We start from the raw sequence: 19,904 nt of genomic DNA, 5'->3' as shown, positions 1-19,904 counted from the left end.
TATTTTCAGTGAACATGCTCCTTGAAGAAAATTTGTAGTCAATGCCAGTTAGCTTCATTCCGTGTCTAAATGTTGTTGTTTTCCCCAAAAACTCCTTTGTGCTGCTAGAATAAGACTGAGGTTTTTAACAAAGCCGTCATCACTTCTGCCTGTGGCAGAAGTGACAATTTTTCAGCAATTTGTGGACTATTTAAACAGAAAAGAACACTTGAATAGAACATTGGTGCCAATGTTGCAAAGAGTAGAAAAAGATAATTAGTCTTTTCAGCTTAGGTATAAATGTAATTTGAATTTTAAAGCAGATTGCAGACTCCACAGTTTCTTGGATAGTTTTCTTTAGGCGAGATGTATTATTCTGAATCAACAAATTTTACAAATACCTCGTACTTTTTTAAAAACGAAATTGCTCGCATTTTCTGAACTGGTTTTCGCAATTTTTACGCCTATTATGTTAGTTGTGTATGAGGCACAGAAAAATATTACCCTAAAACCTATCATAACCTCGGCAGGGTAATTAGAACTTCGCAAATTTAAGGAGCTTTAAGGCCCTGTAAATGTTTGCACATTATTTATCGTCACTGAAAAAAGCTGAGATAAGATATTACTTGAAATAATTTTAAGAAGTTTTAAAAATGTTTAAAACATGTCGACGTTTCGATGTTAGCTCAGACTTCATTGTCAAGTTAAAAGCTAATGACGTCCGAGACCGCCGAAACGTTGTCATGTTTTTAACCTTTTTTAATTTTTTATTTGAAATTTCTTGACAAAATATTGCTTAAAATTATTCCAAGAAATTTTAAAAAATTAAAAGAAAACGTTCGAAAACTGACAATGTTTCGACATTCTCAACTTTTTTGTCAAGTCGAAAGATATATACGTTCGAGAATGCCGAATTAACGTTTTAGTTAAAATTTGTTAAAATTGTCTAATAATAGTAATAATGATGATAATAATAATAATAATAATAATAATAATAATAATAATAATAATAATAATAATAATAATAATAATAATAAACGCTATTATTTATACAGGATAACCTATCAGTGCTATCAAAAAGAACTGTTATCAAAAGGGTCCTGTAACTAAATAATAGATAACTAAAACATAAAAAAAATAAAATCGAAAGTGGAAAATAAAATAAAATAAAATAACACTAAGAAATCTAAGATTCAAAAATCAAAATCTGAAAAAATTATTGACTTATAAGATAGAAAAGAGTTGTGAATTATGGAATACTATTGAAAAAACTCTTTTAAATTACTCTTAAAAAGTAACCTAGAACTTAAATATATTAAATGCCGAGGTAAAGTATTATAAACTAGAGGCCCTTAATAGCAAAACATCTCCGTCCAAATTCTAATTTGGCTTTGGGAAGTTTTAGTGAACACCCATTCTTTCTAGTGTTAATGTTGTGTTCAATTTTTGTACGTTATCATGAAGACAATCGAACACAAGCTGGCAGGACTGTCTCTTTATTAAACTCTCCACTGTCTGGAATTGATAATTTCCACCAATGCAATGACTTTCTGACTTCGGCGTTCAATGTTTTCAATTCGACTTATACGGGAACGTGACCAACAGATACCCAAAGTTCCACAATACGAAAACACAGGTTGAATAATTGCTTTGTAGATTTTAAGGAAAATCTTATCGTAGTTTCTTTTTATGGCCGAATGTTTTTAAAAAGTTGTTTCTCTTTAATCATTGGAAGTGACCCAGGTTCAATATGGGACAGTCATAATTTGATAATATGTACATGTTATTTAACTACAAATATAATCAGTTCACATGTATGTAACCCATAACCTCAGAAAGTGAAAAGGTGATTTGTTTGTCCGGATGTTTAGATATATATTTAAACATCTATCTGTGTAGATAAGAGCATTAAGCACTTTTTTAAATGTATCGCATTATTCATTCAGTTTAACCAGGCAACATTAATTTTACTTCAGGTAACAATTAAATGTGGAGGTCGTAAATTCGTTATTTTAAGTGGTTACGCTGTTAATTCGAATCAACAAATTTTACGAAACGGATTTCACTATTAAAATAAAAGTTAAAAAGAATAACGTCTCGACCATTCGACGGTCATTTTCAAGTTCAGAAATAAAAAAAAAATTAAGCATGTACTTTTATACAATTGTGAAAAGGCTCATGAGATACTGACTAAAACTCTGAAATACGCTGTTAATACTTCGAAAACGTTTGTAAGTACGTGAAAGAAACTTACATTCATAAACAGAGCTCTATACAAAAACATACAGAGCGAGACGAAAATTTCCGATACTCGAGTAACTCAGTTTCCTGCGCCAAAACAATGTAAGTACCATTGTATGTAAGTAAGTACCATTGTATGTTTACATTTTTATTTTAATATATAATTACCATTAGATAGTAGAAAAGTGATTATGTAAACAGATGTTTCAATATTGGTTACCTTTCTTTAAAAATGAATGTGAAGAGTACATTTTGATAATGCCTGACTCGCATTGTAATTGTATTTTTACTAAACGGATTCTAATTGGCGATTAGTGGATAGTAACAACTAATCGCCAATTAGAAACGAAGATAATTTTTCTTTTTAGAGCAGCATATTCGTAACAAAATATCACCCCCTTAATTTTTTCAAATAATTTTTCATTTATATAAATATGTAGCAGAAAAGGAAAAATTGCTTTATTTCGTTTGTTTAATGATAGACCCGTTGTTGTCGGCTTATTTCTAATTGTATATCAGTCTTTTCATGGGAATGCTTCGAAATAGACTTTTGTATTGTATTGTATTTTCTTCATACACTTTTACTATGTTTTGCTCAAAGATATGCTGGAAACGTTCGTTTTGGTCATCATTACACAGTGTGAAAGTAATTTATAACGCGAAAGCATGGACAATAAAGTTAATTTTTTGTGTGTATTAGAAGCGTGAAACTGAAACAAAGCACATAGGCCAATATTATGAAATGTGTTTTTCCTCTATTGATAAGCTAGGAAAAGAATAATATAACATCTGTTCAGACGAATTACTTTTGCCGGTGTAAATGTATTGATAAAATGGGAGTAAAATATCACATGTTAAAAAGTTATAATAGCCTTTTCAAACAAAACTAAGGTGGTAACAAATAAACAAACGAAACAATAGAGTGTAAGAGGCATTAATCCTTTATTTCCCCACAGCTGTGTCAATGAAAACGTTTTATAAAAAGGAACAAACCTTACGTTAACTATACGGCCAGTTTACTGGAAATACACCCAAGTATGATGAAGGCAATTCTGTTCACCCTGGTTATAGCATTTCTGTTCAAAGAAGGTATATATTCATGTAATGTCTTAATTAATAAATTATGATCATTCGAAAAAACGTACCAACGAAAACGTTTCTTATTTATTTGGAAAACAACGCCCTTTTTGTGGACGTCAAAAGATAAAGCTTAACATCTTGTTTTTTAGAGATGAATGCTAATAGTTAAAAGTTTAGTTGAAAGTAATATTTCATATTTATGAGGTAAGCGTTGGTGTTCTTGAAGTAAATTCAATTAAAGCGTTGTATAATAAACGTTTAATGAAATGCATCTATATACTGACAATACATAAATGGTTTCAAAACCTTTTGAGAGTTTAAAAACTCTTTTTTACAGTCTATTGATTGTAAAGCTAGCCATTTCTGAGCTTTGACGAATCTAAAAAACATACTCTTTTGGAATTCTTAGACACTTTTGAAAAAGCTAACGAGTTGCACCGTCCAATAATTGTCCTTATTTGATTTCAATTGCTAAGAAAAGTGGTCTCTTCAACTACGATTCTATTAAATTTTGGTGATAAACGATTAACTGTACATGTGCGTATAGTTTCCTTATTTTGTGCAAAGCTGTACATGTTAGACGCAGTCGTTTAGGTTATTTTTTACATTCTATGTTTTATTTATTTTAGGCACCTGTATCCCTTCCGAGGAAAGTGAACCTAGACTAGGTAAGTTCTCTGTTGTACTTTTGTAATTCCAATTAAGAGGCAAGTCATTATCTATTGCCTTTTTTAAGGCACGGACAGAGACAATGGCTGTTAAATAAGTGGCCTGGTTGTTTCATCATTTTTCCTTATTTTCCTGCATTAGAATCACGCGTAAGACTTCGATCAAAGTTTTGGCAAATAGATGAAAAAAGTGTCCAGCTAGTGAAAGCATGAACGAAAGTCGGATTAAATACCCGTTGTGTCACTTTAGTACACTAAAACCTCAAAACTAAGTAAAGAGGATATCCAATTTTAGTAACCCCACTTACACAATTTACGCCATTTTTTTTCCTGCCCTCCCATCCCTAACATTTTACATGTATTTCTATTGTTATCCATCTTTTTCCAATTTGTTTTTCTTTTTGACATTATCAACTAGAGATATGTAATCTACCTCCCAAGAAAGGACTTTGCATGGCATGGATTCCTCGGTATTATTACAACACCCGCACACATACCTGCAAACGTTTCATCTATGGCGGATGTCAGGGCAATGCGAACAACTTCGAAACAATTGAAGAGTGCAAGAGCTCATGCATGGGTAAGAAACCAATACGTATCATTTAAAGGAAAACCAGAAGACCAGGTTATCTTAGTAATTAATTCATTTACTGACAAGCCACAGAGCCTACTGTTACTATACTATCACTACCACTAACTCGTTGAAAGAAATTCTGGTAGAAGCTTTTATGACCCAACAAATTACTGTTAAGTATAGAAAATTGGACTGAAAAACCTGTTGTTCCAATAAAAACTTAAGCTTTTGCGTAAAAAATCGACCTTACAGTGAAGAATTGAGTGGCATTTATCTTAGCTTAGGGAGGATAAGGGATGGTGGATGAGCCTCTTTCACGGGACGAAAAATGGATTTGCTCCTTACAAATATGTCGTAAATATATTAATACTTAGGAACAAATATATGGCAAAGATAGTTAATGCCACATTTGCCTGGTTACTTACACCCCCTGTTTTGGGAATGCAAATGTGGCATTTACCATCTTTGCCATATATTTAATCATCATTATTATTCTGATTGGCTAAAAGCACACATTTAACTCACCATAACTAGTTACTGATGACCAAATTTGGAAGAATTTCGACTTAAACGAGGAAATGACGTCAAAAATGCAGCGTTTTCGCAGGTTAAGGCACCGTCAACCGAGAAGACCTGGGGACGAGGTTGAGTTGTTTTGGTTGTGAACTTGAAAAAATGGCGGACATTTCACTCGTTTCAAGAGTAAGAACTAGGCGAAAAAATAGCTAAAAACATGGCAAGAACAGCAAGAAGACAACTCGAAGGGTGACATCTGCGATTTGGAGAATATTTGCGGGACTGGACAAACCTAAACGTACACTATTGAAGATGAACTGAACATCGATGGATCGATGGAGGTAAGCATGTTTTAGCTATGTTTTTAAACTAGGAATTATTTTGGATGAATAATAAAACAGTTATTGAATTCGGCTTTCGTATCATATGAAGAATTATGGAGATCTCGGAGGGTGTTACCCGCCTCGGCCGTACGGATAACACCATCCTCGATCTCCATAATTCTTCATAAGATACTCAGCCTCTTTCATTAACTGTTAAGTATTTAGATATTTGCGACATATTTGCAAGGAGCAAATTTGTGCAAACCATTTTTTCGTCCAGTGTTTGATTTCTCCAAGGGTAAAAGAGTGTCAAAAGGAGTAAATCCTTAATATAGGTCCTAGTTTAGGCAGGTATTTTACATTTTTTGACTGAAATAATGTCGTCGCATATTTGGATATAAACTTTCTTAAAAATGGTTTTAAAAAATAATTCCAGATGATTTAACCCTATATGAATTTTCGCTATTTTGAATCTTAAAATATCTTGAAAGAAATAGCCCAGAGCGAAGAGTTTCTTAACAAAGATTATAGCTTCATTAACCCTCGTCAAGTCTGACACGCCCTTCCTCGTAAAGACTTTTGTTCTTGGGCTATCATTGCTTGATAAGAAATAGAACACAAACAGTGGTGATAAACATATTCAACGTGGTCATTTTTATAAACTTGACGTTTCGTATACTACTCAACATTCATTTTCAAAAGTACCGTTACAATTTCGAAATCTATGTACTTACTTGCTATGGAGCTAAACATCAGCAAAGTAATTACTTGTAGATGATTGTATCCCAGAAATTATACTTAAATTTACAAGCAACCGAGAGCAGCTTTACAGAAGAAGATAGATTGAAAAACTGTCCGCCTAAACAGTTTTTCAGAAGCCCAAAATGCTATTTTGTTTTAATCCTTTTCGATTTTTTACATCCGTACATTAAGCCATTGATGTTTTCGGTTTACATCTGAATTTTGCTAAATTTCGGCTTGTTAAACTTGGTTTGGCCTGCTTACTCAATATAAACCTGGAGACGATTTCATTTCTTTTTTCAGCTGACAGTGAACTGGAAACCTGCAATCTGCCCCCTGAAACAGGACCATGCAAGGCTGCGATTCCTCGGTATTTCTTCAATCCTCACACTCATGAATGTGAACGTTTCACTTATGGTGGATGTCAGGGCAATGCAAATAACTTCAAGACTCTTGAAGACTGCGAAAAGTCGTGCGCATGTAAGATCGCTGTAAACTTTGATCGCTGTATGTATTGGTAATAGCAGGATTTGCAGTGATATTTGGCATAAATACCACGAGTGATATTTTGAAATTGTTATACGTAATTTCACGAGCCGTTAGGCGTGTGAAATTTGAGACAATTTTGAAATATCACGAATGGTATTTATGCCAAATATCACTGCAAATCATGCTATTATCTGTTTATACTACTAGGTATAATTTCAAATTAAGCTGAAATACCACTGCTCTAAGCCAATCAAATTGCAGAAATTTCTCATGTAGTAGTATATAGAATGTAATTTTTCTTATCTCAAACAATAATATTTCTGCCTCATTGGTCATTCGATGCTGGCCATGTTGTTAGCAGAGAGCATTAGATTCTACAGCGAGGACGACTACGTTAACGAACTTTTCTTGATACTGAGTAGTGCGCGCGCGTGAACTAGGCTGCGTCATTTTGGCGGGAAACGCCATGGCCTTTGACGTTCTGCTACGGGTTTTGACGAAAATGCCGTATTGGCAAAAAAGGTTTTCAAATGGTATCAGTTTTATCATTATGTGTTCTTGAGAGGGCTTAGCCTCCCTCAGTAGAAATATTCCTCTTAACATTTCTGGTGCAAAAAGTAAAATTGAGGTTTAGCGGATGTCTATTAGTTTCTGAGAAAAAACGAAAAAAATATAAGTTAAATCTCGTCCTGGAAACTAAAGGTCTCTTTTAACAATCCCTCATTTTTAGCTCCTCGATCAGACGTTGAAGTAGAAAGCTGCAATCTACCTCCAAAGCCTGGGCCCTGTAAGGCAGCCATACCTCGGTATTACTTCAACCCACGCACCTATAACTGTGAGCGATTCACCTATGGTGGATGCCGCGGCAATGCTAATAACTTCAAGACTCTTGAGGAGTGCAAGGCTTCATGCTTGCGTGAGTATTTCTGTATTATCCATATATAGATTGTTTTCACAAGACGTCACGGCGGCCAAATTGGTATACAAAACAATGAAATTGCCGCTGTTTTGCTGCTGCGGTACTGAAAAAATCATGCGGGGATTGAACTCTTTTCTCTTTTTAAAAGTTTTTTTCACCTAAAAAATTTACATAGCTTACAAAATTGTTTTAAAAAGTAATAAGTAAAAAGTCCGTTAATTAAATAAGGAAGGTTGCTTTTTACTTGTACAAGTTTATCTCAAGTTATGTAAGAGGGAATTCCAAACTAGTGTGGCCGAAGTCTATCTAAAGTTTTCATTTTTTCTGTTTCATTCGAAGTTTTCAGCTTGAAGTTTGGTTTCCGAGAATTTCCCAGTTTTCAATTTTGCATGAAAAAGTTTTTGCGAATTTCGCCCAGTTTCTCTCCTTTCGAGATCTGGAAATCTCGACCATACAGAAAGCGATTTTAAGAATGCTTATGGGTGGTGGTGGAAGAGTTAACTCAGGGTTTACAACCCTGCCTTAAAAGAAGCAACCTGTTAATGCAACCTCACTAGGAAACACCACAGGCTATCGTTCGTCTCGGGCGCTTGACTTATTGCAGTAGCGCCAGCAGCCCTACTGGGAACTCAAGTCAAGGGAGGCCAGAACAGAAATCATGTATGCAGAAACCTAGCAAAGGCCTTTTGTGCCAACACGCGTTAAGAGTTTAGTGGCAATTTGTATCTGTGATGGGATGTGTTTCTTACAAGATTCTGTTATGTAGCTTCTCTTTCAGACAGTCAAGAGGCCAGCTGCAACCTCCCTCCCGAGAAGGGACGCTGTATGGCCATCATTCCTCGGTATTACTACAACCCGCGCTCTCATAGTTGTGAACGTTTCATATATGGAGGGTGTCAGGGCAACGCTAATAACTTTGAGACTGTCGACGAGTGCAAGAGATCGTGCATGCGTAAGTGTATTCAACAATTATTCCTCGAGCCCGGATGGGCTCTGGGTCAATAGCCCATGAGGCCAAAGCCGAATGGGCTATTGACACAGAGGCCATGAGGGCTATAACATATATAACATATAGCTTAGTAGTAGCTCAACCAATCAGAACGCAGTATTGATAACCACTAGCTGGATTTTTACTAAATATAGTTATTTCTCTCTATTAAACAAAGCGATTTCATTTCTGCCTTAGGTTGGCAATTTGCTTTAAACGATGTGCAAACTAATGCTCTCAATGAACCTTCAGTCGCTTTATCTGAGTTACATTTTTGGTCGGATTATTTGTTTTCTCTTGCCAAAATGACAAAGAAAAAATCCTACCCTAAACATTCCTAGTTCCCAACTATCTCGCCATAACGGCTATTTACTTCTGATCTATCTACTTGCAGAGAGGTTTTAAGAGCCGCTTTTACTCGAATAAAGGCCGCACCCAATCAGAAGACTGCGGCGTCAAGAGATTCCAAGATTATAAGAAAGAACTCAGTTCAACTCGGCAATGAAAAGACAGTTACGATCTCATCCCAGGAATAATATTACAATTTTATTTCAATAAAAAAACAAGACTTTGGAACTTAAAACATCTGTCCGTTTTACATAACGTTTCTATAGTTATGAACTTGTTAATAATTCACCGTAATTGTCGTTAGTGATTTACAGAAATTTGATTCTGGAATAAACAAATTAACGCTAAATATTTAATAAACGCCGCTGCACTTAATCGAGTAAGGACAGTAATTGGTCATACTAACGGCCTGCGGCCTGGACGAACGGTAGCACAGAAATCGAAAACGTTTTCAGGGAAATCATTCAGTTCGGGGAATCCAACAAGTTCCTACTATCTGGCTTATTTTTCAGGCGACAGTGAACTAGGACGTTGCAATCTTCCTTTTAAGACTGGACCCTGTAAGGCGGCGATTCCTCGGTTTTTTTACAACCCATGGACTCATGAGTGTGAACGTTTCACTTATGGCGGATGTCAGGGCAATGCAAATAACTTCAAGACTCTTGAAGACTGCGAGGTTTCTTGTGCGGGTAAGCAAACATTAGTGAATCTCCTCTATGATTTCTTCTCCTTGTGGATTTCCTCTGTCGTGTAATTTGCGCGCAAGTAATTAAGGCGCACGTAATTTTTACGCGCGTAAATAGAATAGAGGCGATGTATGAATTATATTTACGCGCGTAAAATTAACGTGCGCACACATGTTAAAATATCGCGAGAGTGGAAATCCACCTTAACGTACCAACTACAATAGCTGCAATTGTTGCTAGGGACAGGGGAGTATTGTCTCCTACAGTCACTATTTCTCTTAAGGTTGATTTCCATTGACGCGTTAGTTAGCTACGTACGTTTACGTGCGACCTTTCATACATTGTCTCTATTTTATTTGCGAACGTAAATTTTACCCACTTACGCACGTAAAAATTACGCGACAGTGGAAAGTCAACCGTTACACTCATATCAATCACAGTCTGGTAAACTACTTTGCTGCATTCTTATAGGCAGCACTGAAAAAGTGTTCAAAAACCGCACCAGAAGTCAGTGCTTCGATCGACAAACCTTTGCTTTTTACAAATGCCGGTGACAATGCTGAAGTCGGGGTTTTGCAGCTCAAACATTTTCTTATACATTTTTAAAACGTTTTCAAAATCAGAAACTTACTGTTCGCTTATCGTCTATCTACTTACGTTGTGTTGATTTAAAATTTGCAAAACTACGCACAATTTAGTACTGAGAAATCTTTCCTTGCAAACAGAATGAACTCAAAACTTCTATGGACGGTACTATAAAATACACTTATAACATACATTTGAAAATTACTAAAATATTGGTTTCATTATCTCATTTCAGGTTCTAGCTGAAATACAAGTGCAATGTTGCTTTAAGTGCTAACGATAAGGTTGAATTGCACGCAGTTTTTTCCCCTTAAATGAAATTCTTGCTTTGATCATGTCTGTAAAGTTATGGGACTAAATGAAATAAATGAGTTAAAAAGGAAATTATCATGAAAGAATCAGAAAAAGTTTTTGTTGTTGTCACATAAGCCTGTCGAATTTTTATCTTCCGCTTCTGTCCATTTAATTTTTCTTTTAACTTAATTAAATGAATTAAAGAAAGAAAACGTAAATATTCAGAGGATTCGTACTGGCTAAACCAAACGGCACGCATCGCAACCACCAGTCTGGAATAAGCTGACAAGGGGATTTTTTCACTATTTTCGGTATCGTTACGGCCACCGAAAATTAGAAAGATTTATATTCCTGGGAAAAAAAAAACTTTTACCACCCAGGTACAGCTCTCTTGCACACAAACCTTCTTAACCTTTCTTTAATCTCTCCCTTACACGCTAAGAGGAAGGATTAAGGTATCATCCACCCTCAAGCACCCTCCCCGCGTTGATCGGCGCTAGCGCTTTTGCTTTCCATAAATACCCCATAAACCGTACATTTTCTGGAAGCTTAATAGTTCCAGATTATTGCTTATTCCTCTTAAAAAATCAAAATATCAACGCAATTCAGAAATGAGAAGTTTTTTGTGAAAGTTGGTGTCACTGTAAATTTAAGTCCAGGACAGCCAAAAATAAACGGAAGAAGCCAATTAAGATCGCATTCGCTTCTTAACGCGTTTGACTAAAAAACCGTGTCTCAGATTTTTGTCAAGTGGGTTTGTTCTTTTGTTTTAATTATAAGCAAGTGAAGTCAGGGATAGCAAATCATTAGCACTACCAGTGAAAACAGTACTCTTACTCGAAAAAAGAAATCAAAATTCGCAGACACGGTTTTTTAGAAAAACTATCTGACAGTAAGTTGGCCAAATTTCAGCCAAATTGGTTCACGGGTTGCCGACTTGGAGTTTAAAACGTACCTTCAACTTGCCCTGATTTTCATTTCGAGAAAACAGGGGAAAAAGAGTTTTGGCGGCGTATTACCCGTGACGAGATTATAACAGATTATAACACCAAAGCTGTCAATGTTGATGCATACCAGAAAAGGGACAACAATAGTGATACAGCAGGAAAAGGTTACAAACGAAACCCGACAACAGATGAACAATTTATTTCAAAGGCTCTGGTCTGTTCGATCCTTCTGTTGTCGAGAAAGCATCTTTAGTTATTTGCGACGGGCAGTTTTCATTTTGAGCCAAGCCAACTTTTACTCGATACATTTCCTAAAAGTGCGACACTTCCTTGGAAAAATCGACAACAAACCGCTTCCTGGAGTTTTTCTTGAAGCTGCTCTTCCGCTACAAGAGACTTACAAAAAAGTCCGTCCGATTTTTTTATTGCACGGGACCTCTCGCGAATTTGTAGCTCGCTCCGCTCGCTAAGAAACTCTTGAAACTCGATTTCGCGGTAGTTTCATTGGGTTTTTTAGAAGCTTTGTCATCTTTAAGCCATTTTCTTGATTGTAGTAGGAGCCCTTGTCGTCCTCTGCTAATTTCGAAGCCCACACTTTGCAAAACGATTTTGTCGTCTTCTTTCGTCTTGGAGTCGAGGACGAAAACGGACAAGCTCTTTTTTCTTCTTTGGAGGCATTCACTTCCAAAATCCAGGGAAGAACAGTGAGCACTATACTAAAATCGATTTCTGTCAAATTGCGTGATTAGCTTGGTTCAACAGCGGCATGCGTATCAAGTATGACAGGACTTGTCAACGATCAATTAAAATAATTAGCATAGAAAAAACTTTTGCGCTCCATAATTCTGCACAGAAAAAACATTTTTTCCTGGAATTCTTTTTAAACGAAAGCTCTTGAAGAGCTCTACTTAATCATCAAAAAATTGAAAATTTCGAAAAATGATGATTTTTTACCCTGGATGATACCTTAATAACGCACTAGGAGGGACAATTAGCGCAGTTAATTAGGGCGCGACCTTCTGTGCGAGAGGTCGCAAGTCCGATTCCAAGCCGTGACCTCAAATCCTTCTTTAGAATTCTTTCCTTTCCATGATCGGACTATTTTAAGCTACCGACGTAAAATAGGTACTCTTTACCTTTTTACCTTCACTACACGCCTCAAATTCTCCTTTACGATTAACGCTGTTACGTTCTTCCTAGACGGCTTGGTAGCCTTCATACTCCACCTGATAATAAAGTGTCCTTTTCTTTTAACTCGTCCTTGCTGTCTTCACCAAACAGTGCTGCTAATAAAACCACTTTCCCCATTTTTTGAAAGCAGTTAGCTCAGCTCTGTATAATTCCTCAAAGCTCGACCATTTGGCCCTACAGTATAGGTATTAACAGGACACGAGACCAATGGAAATAAAAAATAAAGCTAGAGTTATCGGAAGGACATTTCAACATATTTTTTTCTTAGTTTTGGAGATGAAATTTATGATAATTTGTCTATCATAAAAATTAATTACATTTTTGTACACAATTGCTGGATATTGAAAGCAATCAACAAAGCTCTTCCCCAAAGTTAAATTCTTTACTGTGATCAAAGTGCAATGCGCTTAAGAGAAAATGGTGGATTTTGAGTTAATATATCAGAGCTAGTTCTTAAAACAGTATATTTTCCTATTATTGCACTCCACGTTTTACCCCAGTTTATCCTGTTTCTCAGAGTTTTGTTTTATTAAAAAAAATCGTACCTTAAAACTATACTATCTCGCCTCTCGCGATTCTGTCTTATTTAACATGCCATCAAGTAATCTTCTTTGATAGCCATGATGTCCGTCAACTTTCGTGTTAAATTTTTTCTTTAGATACGTTACGTAGTTTTCCTCATTTAACGTCATCTTCTGACAAAGATATTTGTTAAAATTTGAAGCATGCTCATAAAGTTTTATATCTACTTCTCCAGTGTCTTGATTTGTTTCCTGTGAATCAATGCATTCCGCTTCAAGTTCATTAACCTTTTGCCGTAGCTGTCGGACCTCTTGAAAAAACGTCTGATCCTGTCTAGCAATTTTGTCCCAAAATGTTTTGTTAAAAAATTCATACAAGGCAGCATCGGCGTTGTTCCACTCCTTAATCTGCATCTAAAATTAAAGTAGTGATTGTGATAGTTATTGTTTTTACACTCACTCTGCCGATGTGTGTGGCGTGATGGACCGTTCCTTGAACCTGAGCTTTGTCTACAGTTTTATTACCAGGAATTTTTGGGCATAAAGAAACCACTCCCACCGTTACTTCTCTCTTAGGGAAAAATTTTGGCTTAGGAAAGGGGAAGCGTGAGCAGTTTGTTAGAAACCTAAACCGATGAACCAGGCCCCAGTTGTTCAACGTTGGATAGCGCTATATACTGGATAAATCACAATCCAGCGGATAAGTGTTAAGGAAATCACTTACACTATCCACTAGATATTAGGGTGATTTAACTAGCAGACGGCGTTATCAACCTTTTGAACAACTTGGGTCAGATCGGGTTGGCCTCTCCTTCTTCCCCTTCCAATATCACAAACATTTACTATCATTGGTTGTTTAACTTTAACTTCTTGTAGGATCGCGCATAGTACCAACGTCACAATGCCAGTAGACTTTCATTCGTGAAATGAGTAGGCCTTTTTCAAAAATATACACTATACTCCTTGTTGTCCCTCCAAAAGTTTGCACAAGCATTGTTTTCAATTTCTCTTGAGACTTAAAATCTCCCGAAGAGAAATTGAAAACAATGTTGTTGCAAAAGTTTGGAGGGACAACAAAAAATATTATGGAATTTTTGGAAAGGCCTATTGGTAAGAACAATTAAACTGGTGAACCTGTGTAATCACAAAGCCTACCTTCTCTTCATTGGTTATCATGGTTTGCTTGTACTCCTGTGCTCGCTGATTGAACTTAAAGTAGACGATATCGTCCAAGTCCCAACAGAGCTCCCTCTTAAGTAGAATGAGGGATTCATCAAAATGCTCCATGACTAGAACAAGGTTGATTTTCTCTGCGAGATCCTCAATGTGGTTATTGATCTCAACCGGGTCGTTGTAATATTTGTGTTGAAGACCGAGGTCAAATATTTGCCCTGTTAATAGTAAACAAGTTAGTGAAAAAAGTAAGTGAATAAATATATTTAGCCTAGTCATTAAGTTAAAAAATGCAAATAATGTGTTTTACAACCCTGTGCGCTTGTTGATTTCTTATGATAAGCACTGCGCAAAGTGAACTGAGAAGTACATTGATCAACACGCGGATATATTAACAAACGGGCATTGGTTAGATCGTCTGTTTACTATTAGTATACATGTCCGTGGAGTGTAAAAATTTTACTTTAAGATAAGGTATAATGTCAACTGTGAGAGGATTGAACACTTCTGGTGCTTTCCATTTACCAAGAAATTCCGGAAATTCCTTTTGGAATGTAGAATTGAATACATGTTTTGTTTTTGCGCCTTACTGAAAAAATCCCCCGGAATTAGAGTATAGTAATTAGATGGAATTAGAGGAAGGGTTTCCAGTTTTCCCGTTGGTAACTAATTTTCTGATACGTGTAACATTTACGAGTTTTCTCCAGTTCCAAGCTATTGACGGCAATATTTGTGCCGTCATCTTGAATTCATCAAGATGAGGGAAAGAATGGAACATGTGTCAAATGGAACACAATGTTTCCTAATTTTGTTTTCTTGCCAAATGGACCATTCATATCAAGATCAGCATGTTATAAATCCCTGCATAATGCCCTATACGGGGAGGCTTCGCCCGAAAGGGGTTCTTTTTTTTAGGCTTCAGTTATATGAAAGTGTATGGATTTCATCAGTTGAAGTATGTATTGAAGTATATGAAAGGGTCGGAAAAACTGTCATTTCGGTCTGTAAAACGAACTGTATTAGAGCCAACACCAGAAACATCAGTCACCAGCCAGGTTTTTAGCGCAATAGTAAACGCGTATTATGTACCAGACTATAAGTCTATAATCTTGGATCTTGTCGTAGAATAAGTATATGCATACATGTTTAATTATATCTTTTAACCTTAAAGGCATTTACCTGTAACATTATATTGTAAGTTTATTTTTATTTTCATTTTTTCTTCATTAATTGTAAATAAACTCTGGCCAAAGAGCTAACAGATGTATTTTATGGCTGCGAGAGAGTCGTAAAAACGTTCTGATCACGTTATGTGGTTCTGCTGTGATTATTCATATTTTAAGACAGTTTATTTGTAGCGGTTTAAAGGGATGCAAAATGTAAAAGGAGTACCATTTGTCAATAGAAGGTTTACCAAAGGTTGGACCTCAGGGCAAAGCCTCCCCGTAAAAAAACAAAAAACAAAACAAAACAAAAAAACAACAACAACAACAACAACAAAAAACCCCACTTTGTTCAGTACCCCTCGGGGGGCCAATACATGTACATTTGAAAAGTAGATATGTGTATATGTGTATATATGTAATACCATTCTTGGCCATATTGAGGTGGATATTCAATCGTGGTTTCTTTCGCAGATACTCCAAGAGATACTGTTTCGGTTTACTCAGAAACTCATCAAATGGGTTGCTGCTGTTTTGGATCCCCAGTAACATGTCGAGTTGATATCCATTGAACACAGATTCGAAATGATCCGTTGGCCTTCTAATCATAGCAATATAGTATGAGTCCTGAAGTGAAAACAAAGACAATGCGCAAATGGATCTGAGTTTGAAGAGAAATTTAAAAAAATTTTTTTTTTTTATGTTGGAAGGAGACCTGGATGAATATGAGTGAAGTAGAGCTAAAAATTATCAACAAATCACCAGAAGCCATATTTATTTGGGGACTAAAGATGGCTCAGTGTAGGGAAGCCGGCGTAACTATCGGAAACCAGTTTTGACTGGGCCGAAGGAGCAACCTTATTTAGCTATGGACTCGAAGACAGAAGAGATAGAACGAGCGTTCTGCTCTTGTGCACTTGCTGTGTAAATCAAAGAGACTGATGATAGCATAAAGAGAATCTTGACGGAAAGAAGGCATCATCCCGCGTCCAATCCTCAGTTGTTTCTTCTTACGTTTTTAGCAAACCATAACAACTTAAGCAACGGAACATAACAACGGAACCAGAGACAGAAGAGACAGAAGAGACAGAGACAGCTAGTAAGTAAGTAAGTAATTACGTAAGCAAGTAAGTAAGTAAGTACGTAGGTTTACTTAGTAGTTTAGTAACACCTTAAGTTTAAGTTAAACTAACAGTTTAAGTAACACCTCAGGCTCACAATAAAACTCGCTCGAACATGCACGTGATATACAAGACTTTAGTAAAAACCTGAGTAAAAACTATAACTAAATAGATATATTCAAATTAAACACTATCAATGAGATCTAAAATTTAACAGCTCAGCATTCAGAAAAAAGGTCACAAAATGTAATTGCGACAAATAAAACAGATTAAAAAATAGTAATAAAGATAAAAAATAACGTAATTAATAAATATACGAGACAAAAGCTAGTATAAAGAATCCAAATTCTGTTTTCCAGATGCAGTGAAAAACACTACATTCTTTGAGACACTTTCGTTAAGAGCATGGGAAACTAGAGCAGTAAAGTAAATGTATTTAGGAACATGGAAAGGAGGAGGGGAAGTGGATCACTTCTTCCCATTTTCTTTTTCTGAGAACATAGTAGACACTAATGGTAACAAAAAGAACCCAATTAAAGAAATGTCCTGATAAAGTGAGATGCCGATTATCGTTGCATGCAATTTAAGTGTAGACGTTTACCTTGGGCATAAATGAAGTCATCGTGTCCGGACTGTATCGAACGTTGATTAGTAGATTTGGAGACGAAGAGTTGAGATATTGTTTGTCCACAAAGCTGGGATTAAAGTGAAGAGGCCAGTAAAAGTCATAACTCCCGTGTTTTGGAAGTGCAAACTCCAGGTCGTTTAAATCTCCGTATCTGTAAATTATATTGGCCAGCGTTCCACCTCCAGCACGGTGAGTTTTTAACAAAACCACATTTTTGACAGGCCGTTTAGGATCGCATGATGTTCTAAAGAGGAAAAATGAATGAATGAATGAATGAATGAAATGAATGAGAGGACTGCACAACAGACGTGTCCTCATTACATGTTAACATGTCAACAGTTCTGAGCTTGGACGTCAGCATACAAAGAAAGCTTCTTTACAGCCCAAGCAAGTTACGTTGCCACCATTTTTTAATCATCTAATTTATAAGAAAGAATCATGATACAGCTGTATTTGTGATTAATGTGCTAACGCTAACTGTATAAAAGATTCTGCAGTTATTGTCAGATACGTGGTGATCAGTTATTTTTGATTTTTAATTATCATCGTTCTATTTGATACCATGACGGCAGTGAGCTCAACCTTGTATTGACATTCATGTCAGTGCGCGGTTTCCGTCTATTTGAAATGGTCAAAAGTCGCTTTGTAGAGAACAAAAATGTTTGATTTTTAGTACGGCGACGACATTTTTAAGACACTATCAAAATGTTTGACCAGTTATTATAAGAGTGTTTCTATTAAAAAGAAAGGATATCGCAACCTATGGTCAAACCCAGACCACGAACCCAGACCTTTCGTATCCTTCTCTCTCTTCCTTAGTTACACTACCTCACTGACCCGCCAAAATTCCGAAAAATTTAAGAACATAAAGTAACAAATTGTTTTGCTTAATTGATACGTCCATAACAGGTGACCCTAGCCCTTTCCATAACTTTTAACGTAAATTCAACTTAGGCTTCAACGTTTTATCATTCTCCTTTAAACGTAACTTAATCCAGGGAATGTATTACTTATGTCATGACTAAAGGCTTGGTTACCAGTGGTGGCACCGACCGCTAAAAATTGCAAAGACCGTTTACGAAAGGGAAATAGGCTACAGCGACTTCTGACCAGTCTCTCAATAAAGCTCTTGTTGGTAGGTTGGGCTAAATTGACTGAGAAGTGTCCTTAAACTTTGCTACCTCTAGAAATGAGCCGCTTGCCTTTCAGTTTCCTGGGGAAACTCCACCCACGCCATGTTGTAATCGATACTCTCATCTCGTTCAGCATCACTCTTTACCTCACCTTCATCATAAGCATTAACAAGACCATCGCTAGCAGCACGAGTTAACGAGACTCCATCGGTGCCATTACTACGGCTTGGGGGGAGTTTTTCAATAGTTAGGCTATCAATCGCGTCGCTTCGTGCTTCGATGAAGCTGGGCTCATCTTCTGAGTCAAGCGCTAAGCGATAACCAGTGTTGTCGAGATAAACAAGCTGCGAGGGTCTAAAAAAAGTAAGGATATCTATCAGATAAAGGACAAAAAAAGGAAATGAAAAAGTGTAATTGAAAGTATAGTTAAACGAAAAAATTACTCAATGCGTGTAGCCTTCGAAAAATAACACTGGAGAGAAAACAAGCAAAAAAAAGGACAACAGAAATTAAAATAAAAAGTAATAAAAACAGGAAAACAAAACGGCGGAGACAAAGTAAAGGAAGAAACAAACAAAACAAAGCACTGTTCCTGCTGACAGGAAATTTTAACGAAAAATTTTCTCTCCTTTCTTCTCGAGCGAGAGACCACCTGGTTGTAAAATGCATTAATACCGACTCAAGAACAGAAAAAAAAAAAGAAAAAAAAACTTAACAACAACAACAACAACAATGGAGCGTAACCATCAGGCTCAGATGTTGTTCTTTTTAGACATCGAAGTCTTACTTAGAAATTTGATAAAAATTATGGCAATGTCTGAGTTCATTTTAACCATAAGAGTTCAAGTGGCAGGCGAAAAACAAGTAAATATGCTATAAAACGGATTTTGCCCCTGCAAAACTACTGCATGGGGATTTCATAAACTTCTAGATAATTTGTCTGCTGATGAAATTATTAAAACTTGAATACAGCCAAGATGATCGTAACTGTCATTAACTGACTTTTTTTACCCATGTCAATAAAGGGTATAGCAGTTGAGGTGAGCCACCTTGAAGGCTTGTCATGAGCACTTGACAAAACTTGCGATGCGTCGAGTCGTATCGATCTGTTAAGCACGTGAAAACTAAGAAACGCAACATGGTATATGCATTAAGTTGGTTATTTGAATTTGTGATTTGAACCACAAGTCGTTAGCGTCGCATATAATATCAGTTTCAACAGTCACACTGTAACAAATGCCAATAAATTTCGCAAAAGGTATTACTTACCTTAGCGAGAAGAATTCAATGTATTTAACATCGGCACCGTAATGTTCGCTTCTTTCTTTGTCTTCTTTGTCGGACTTCATTACTCCCGATTTTGATGCCAGATAAAGCAATATTGTTATACAAGTGAGTAAAGTGCTCACGTTTATCACCCAGGCTGGTGAGCTGTTCCTATTCCTCATCGCTTTGACCTTATTCTCTGGACACTAACCATGCATGGCAAGCTCAACGATTTCTTCTCACAACATTGTGTAAGATATTTTTTATGTTTTGTTATCTTGGAAATTGATTTGCAAGCTTAGAGAGCGTGCAAGCAGGTCTTACTGGTGT

General features: G+C 36.3%; 2 protein-coding genes across 2 annotated transcripts; one reads left to right on the top strand and one right to left on the bottom strand.

Moving 5' to 3' along the window:
* Window positions 1-3,260: 3,260 nt before the first annotated feature.
* LOC140927057 (carboxypeptidase inhibitor SmCI-like) lies at window positions 3,261-10,648 on the top strand. The gene is made up of 8 exons (XM_073376725.1): window positions 3,261-3,309; window positions 3,930-3,968; window positions 4,387-4,548; window positions 6,426-6,602; window positions 7,342-7,527; window positions 8,297-8,482; window positions 9,379-9,555; window positions 10,373-10,648. Exons 1-8 carry the CDS (start codon window positions 3,261-3,263, stop codon window positions 10,381-10,383), a joined length of 987 nt encoding a protein of 328 aa, XP_073232826.1. The 3' UTR covers window positions 10,384-10,648.
* Window positions 10,649-13,058: 2,410 nt separating this feature from the next.
* On the bottom strand, window positions 13,059-19,867 carry LOC140936609 (galactose-3-O-sulfotransferase 2-like). Its single transcript, XM_073386107.1, has 6 exons — window positions 19,578-19,867; window positions 18,378-18,662; window positions 17,149-17,419; window positions 15,852-16,053; window positions 14,246-14,481; window positions 13,059-13,504 (listed from the first exon to the last, which is right to left on the bottom strand). Exons 1-6 carry the CDS (start codon window positions 19,754-19,756, stop codon window positions 13,127-13,129), a joined length of 1,551 nt encoding a protein of 516 aa, XP_073242208.1. The 5' UTR covers window positions 19,757-19,867; the 3' UTR covers window positions 13,059-13,126.
* Between the last annotated feature and the right edge of the window lie 37 nt (window positions 19,868-19,904).

This window comes from Porites lutea, chromosome 1, assembly GCF_958299795.1.
Source record: "Porites lutea chromosome 1, jaPorLute2.1, whole genome shotgun sequence".
Lineage (NCBI taxonomy): Eukaryota > Metazoa > Cnidaria > Anthozoa > Scleractinia > Poritidae > Porites > Porites lutea.
The sequence above is the reverse complement of the archived record's forward strand: the minus strand, read 5'-3'. Positions and strand labels throughout refer to the sequence as shown.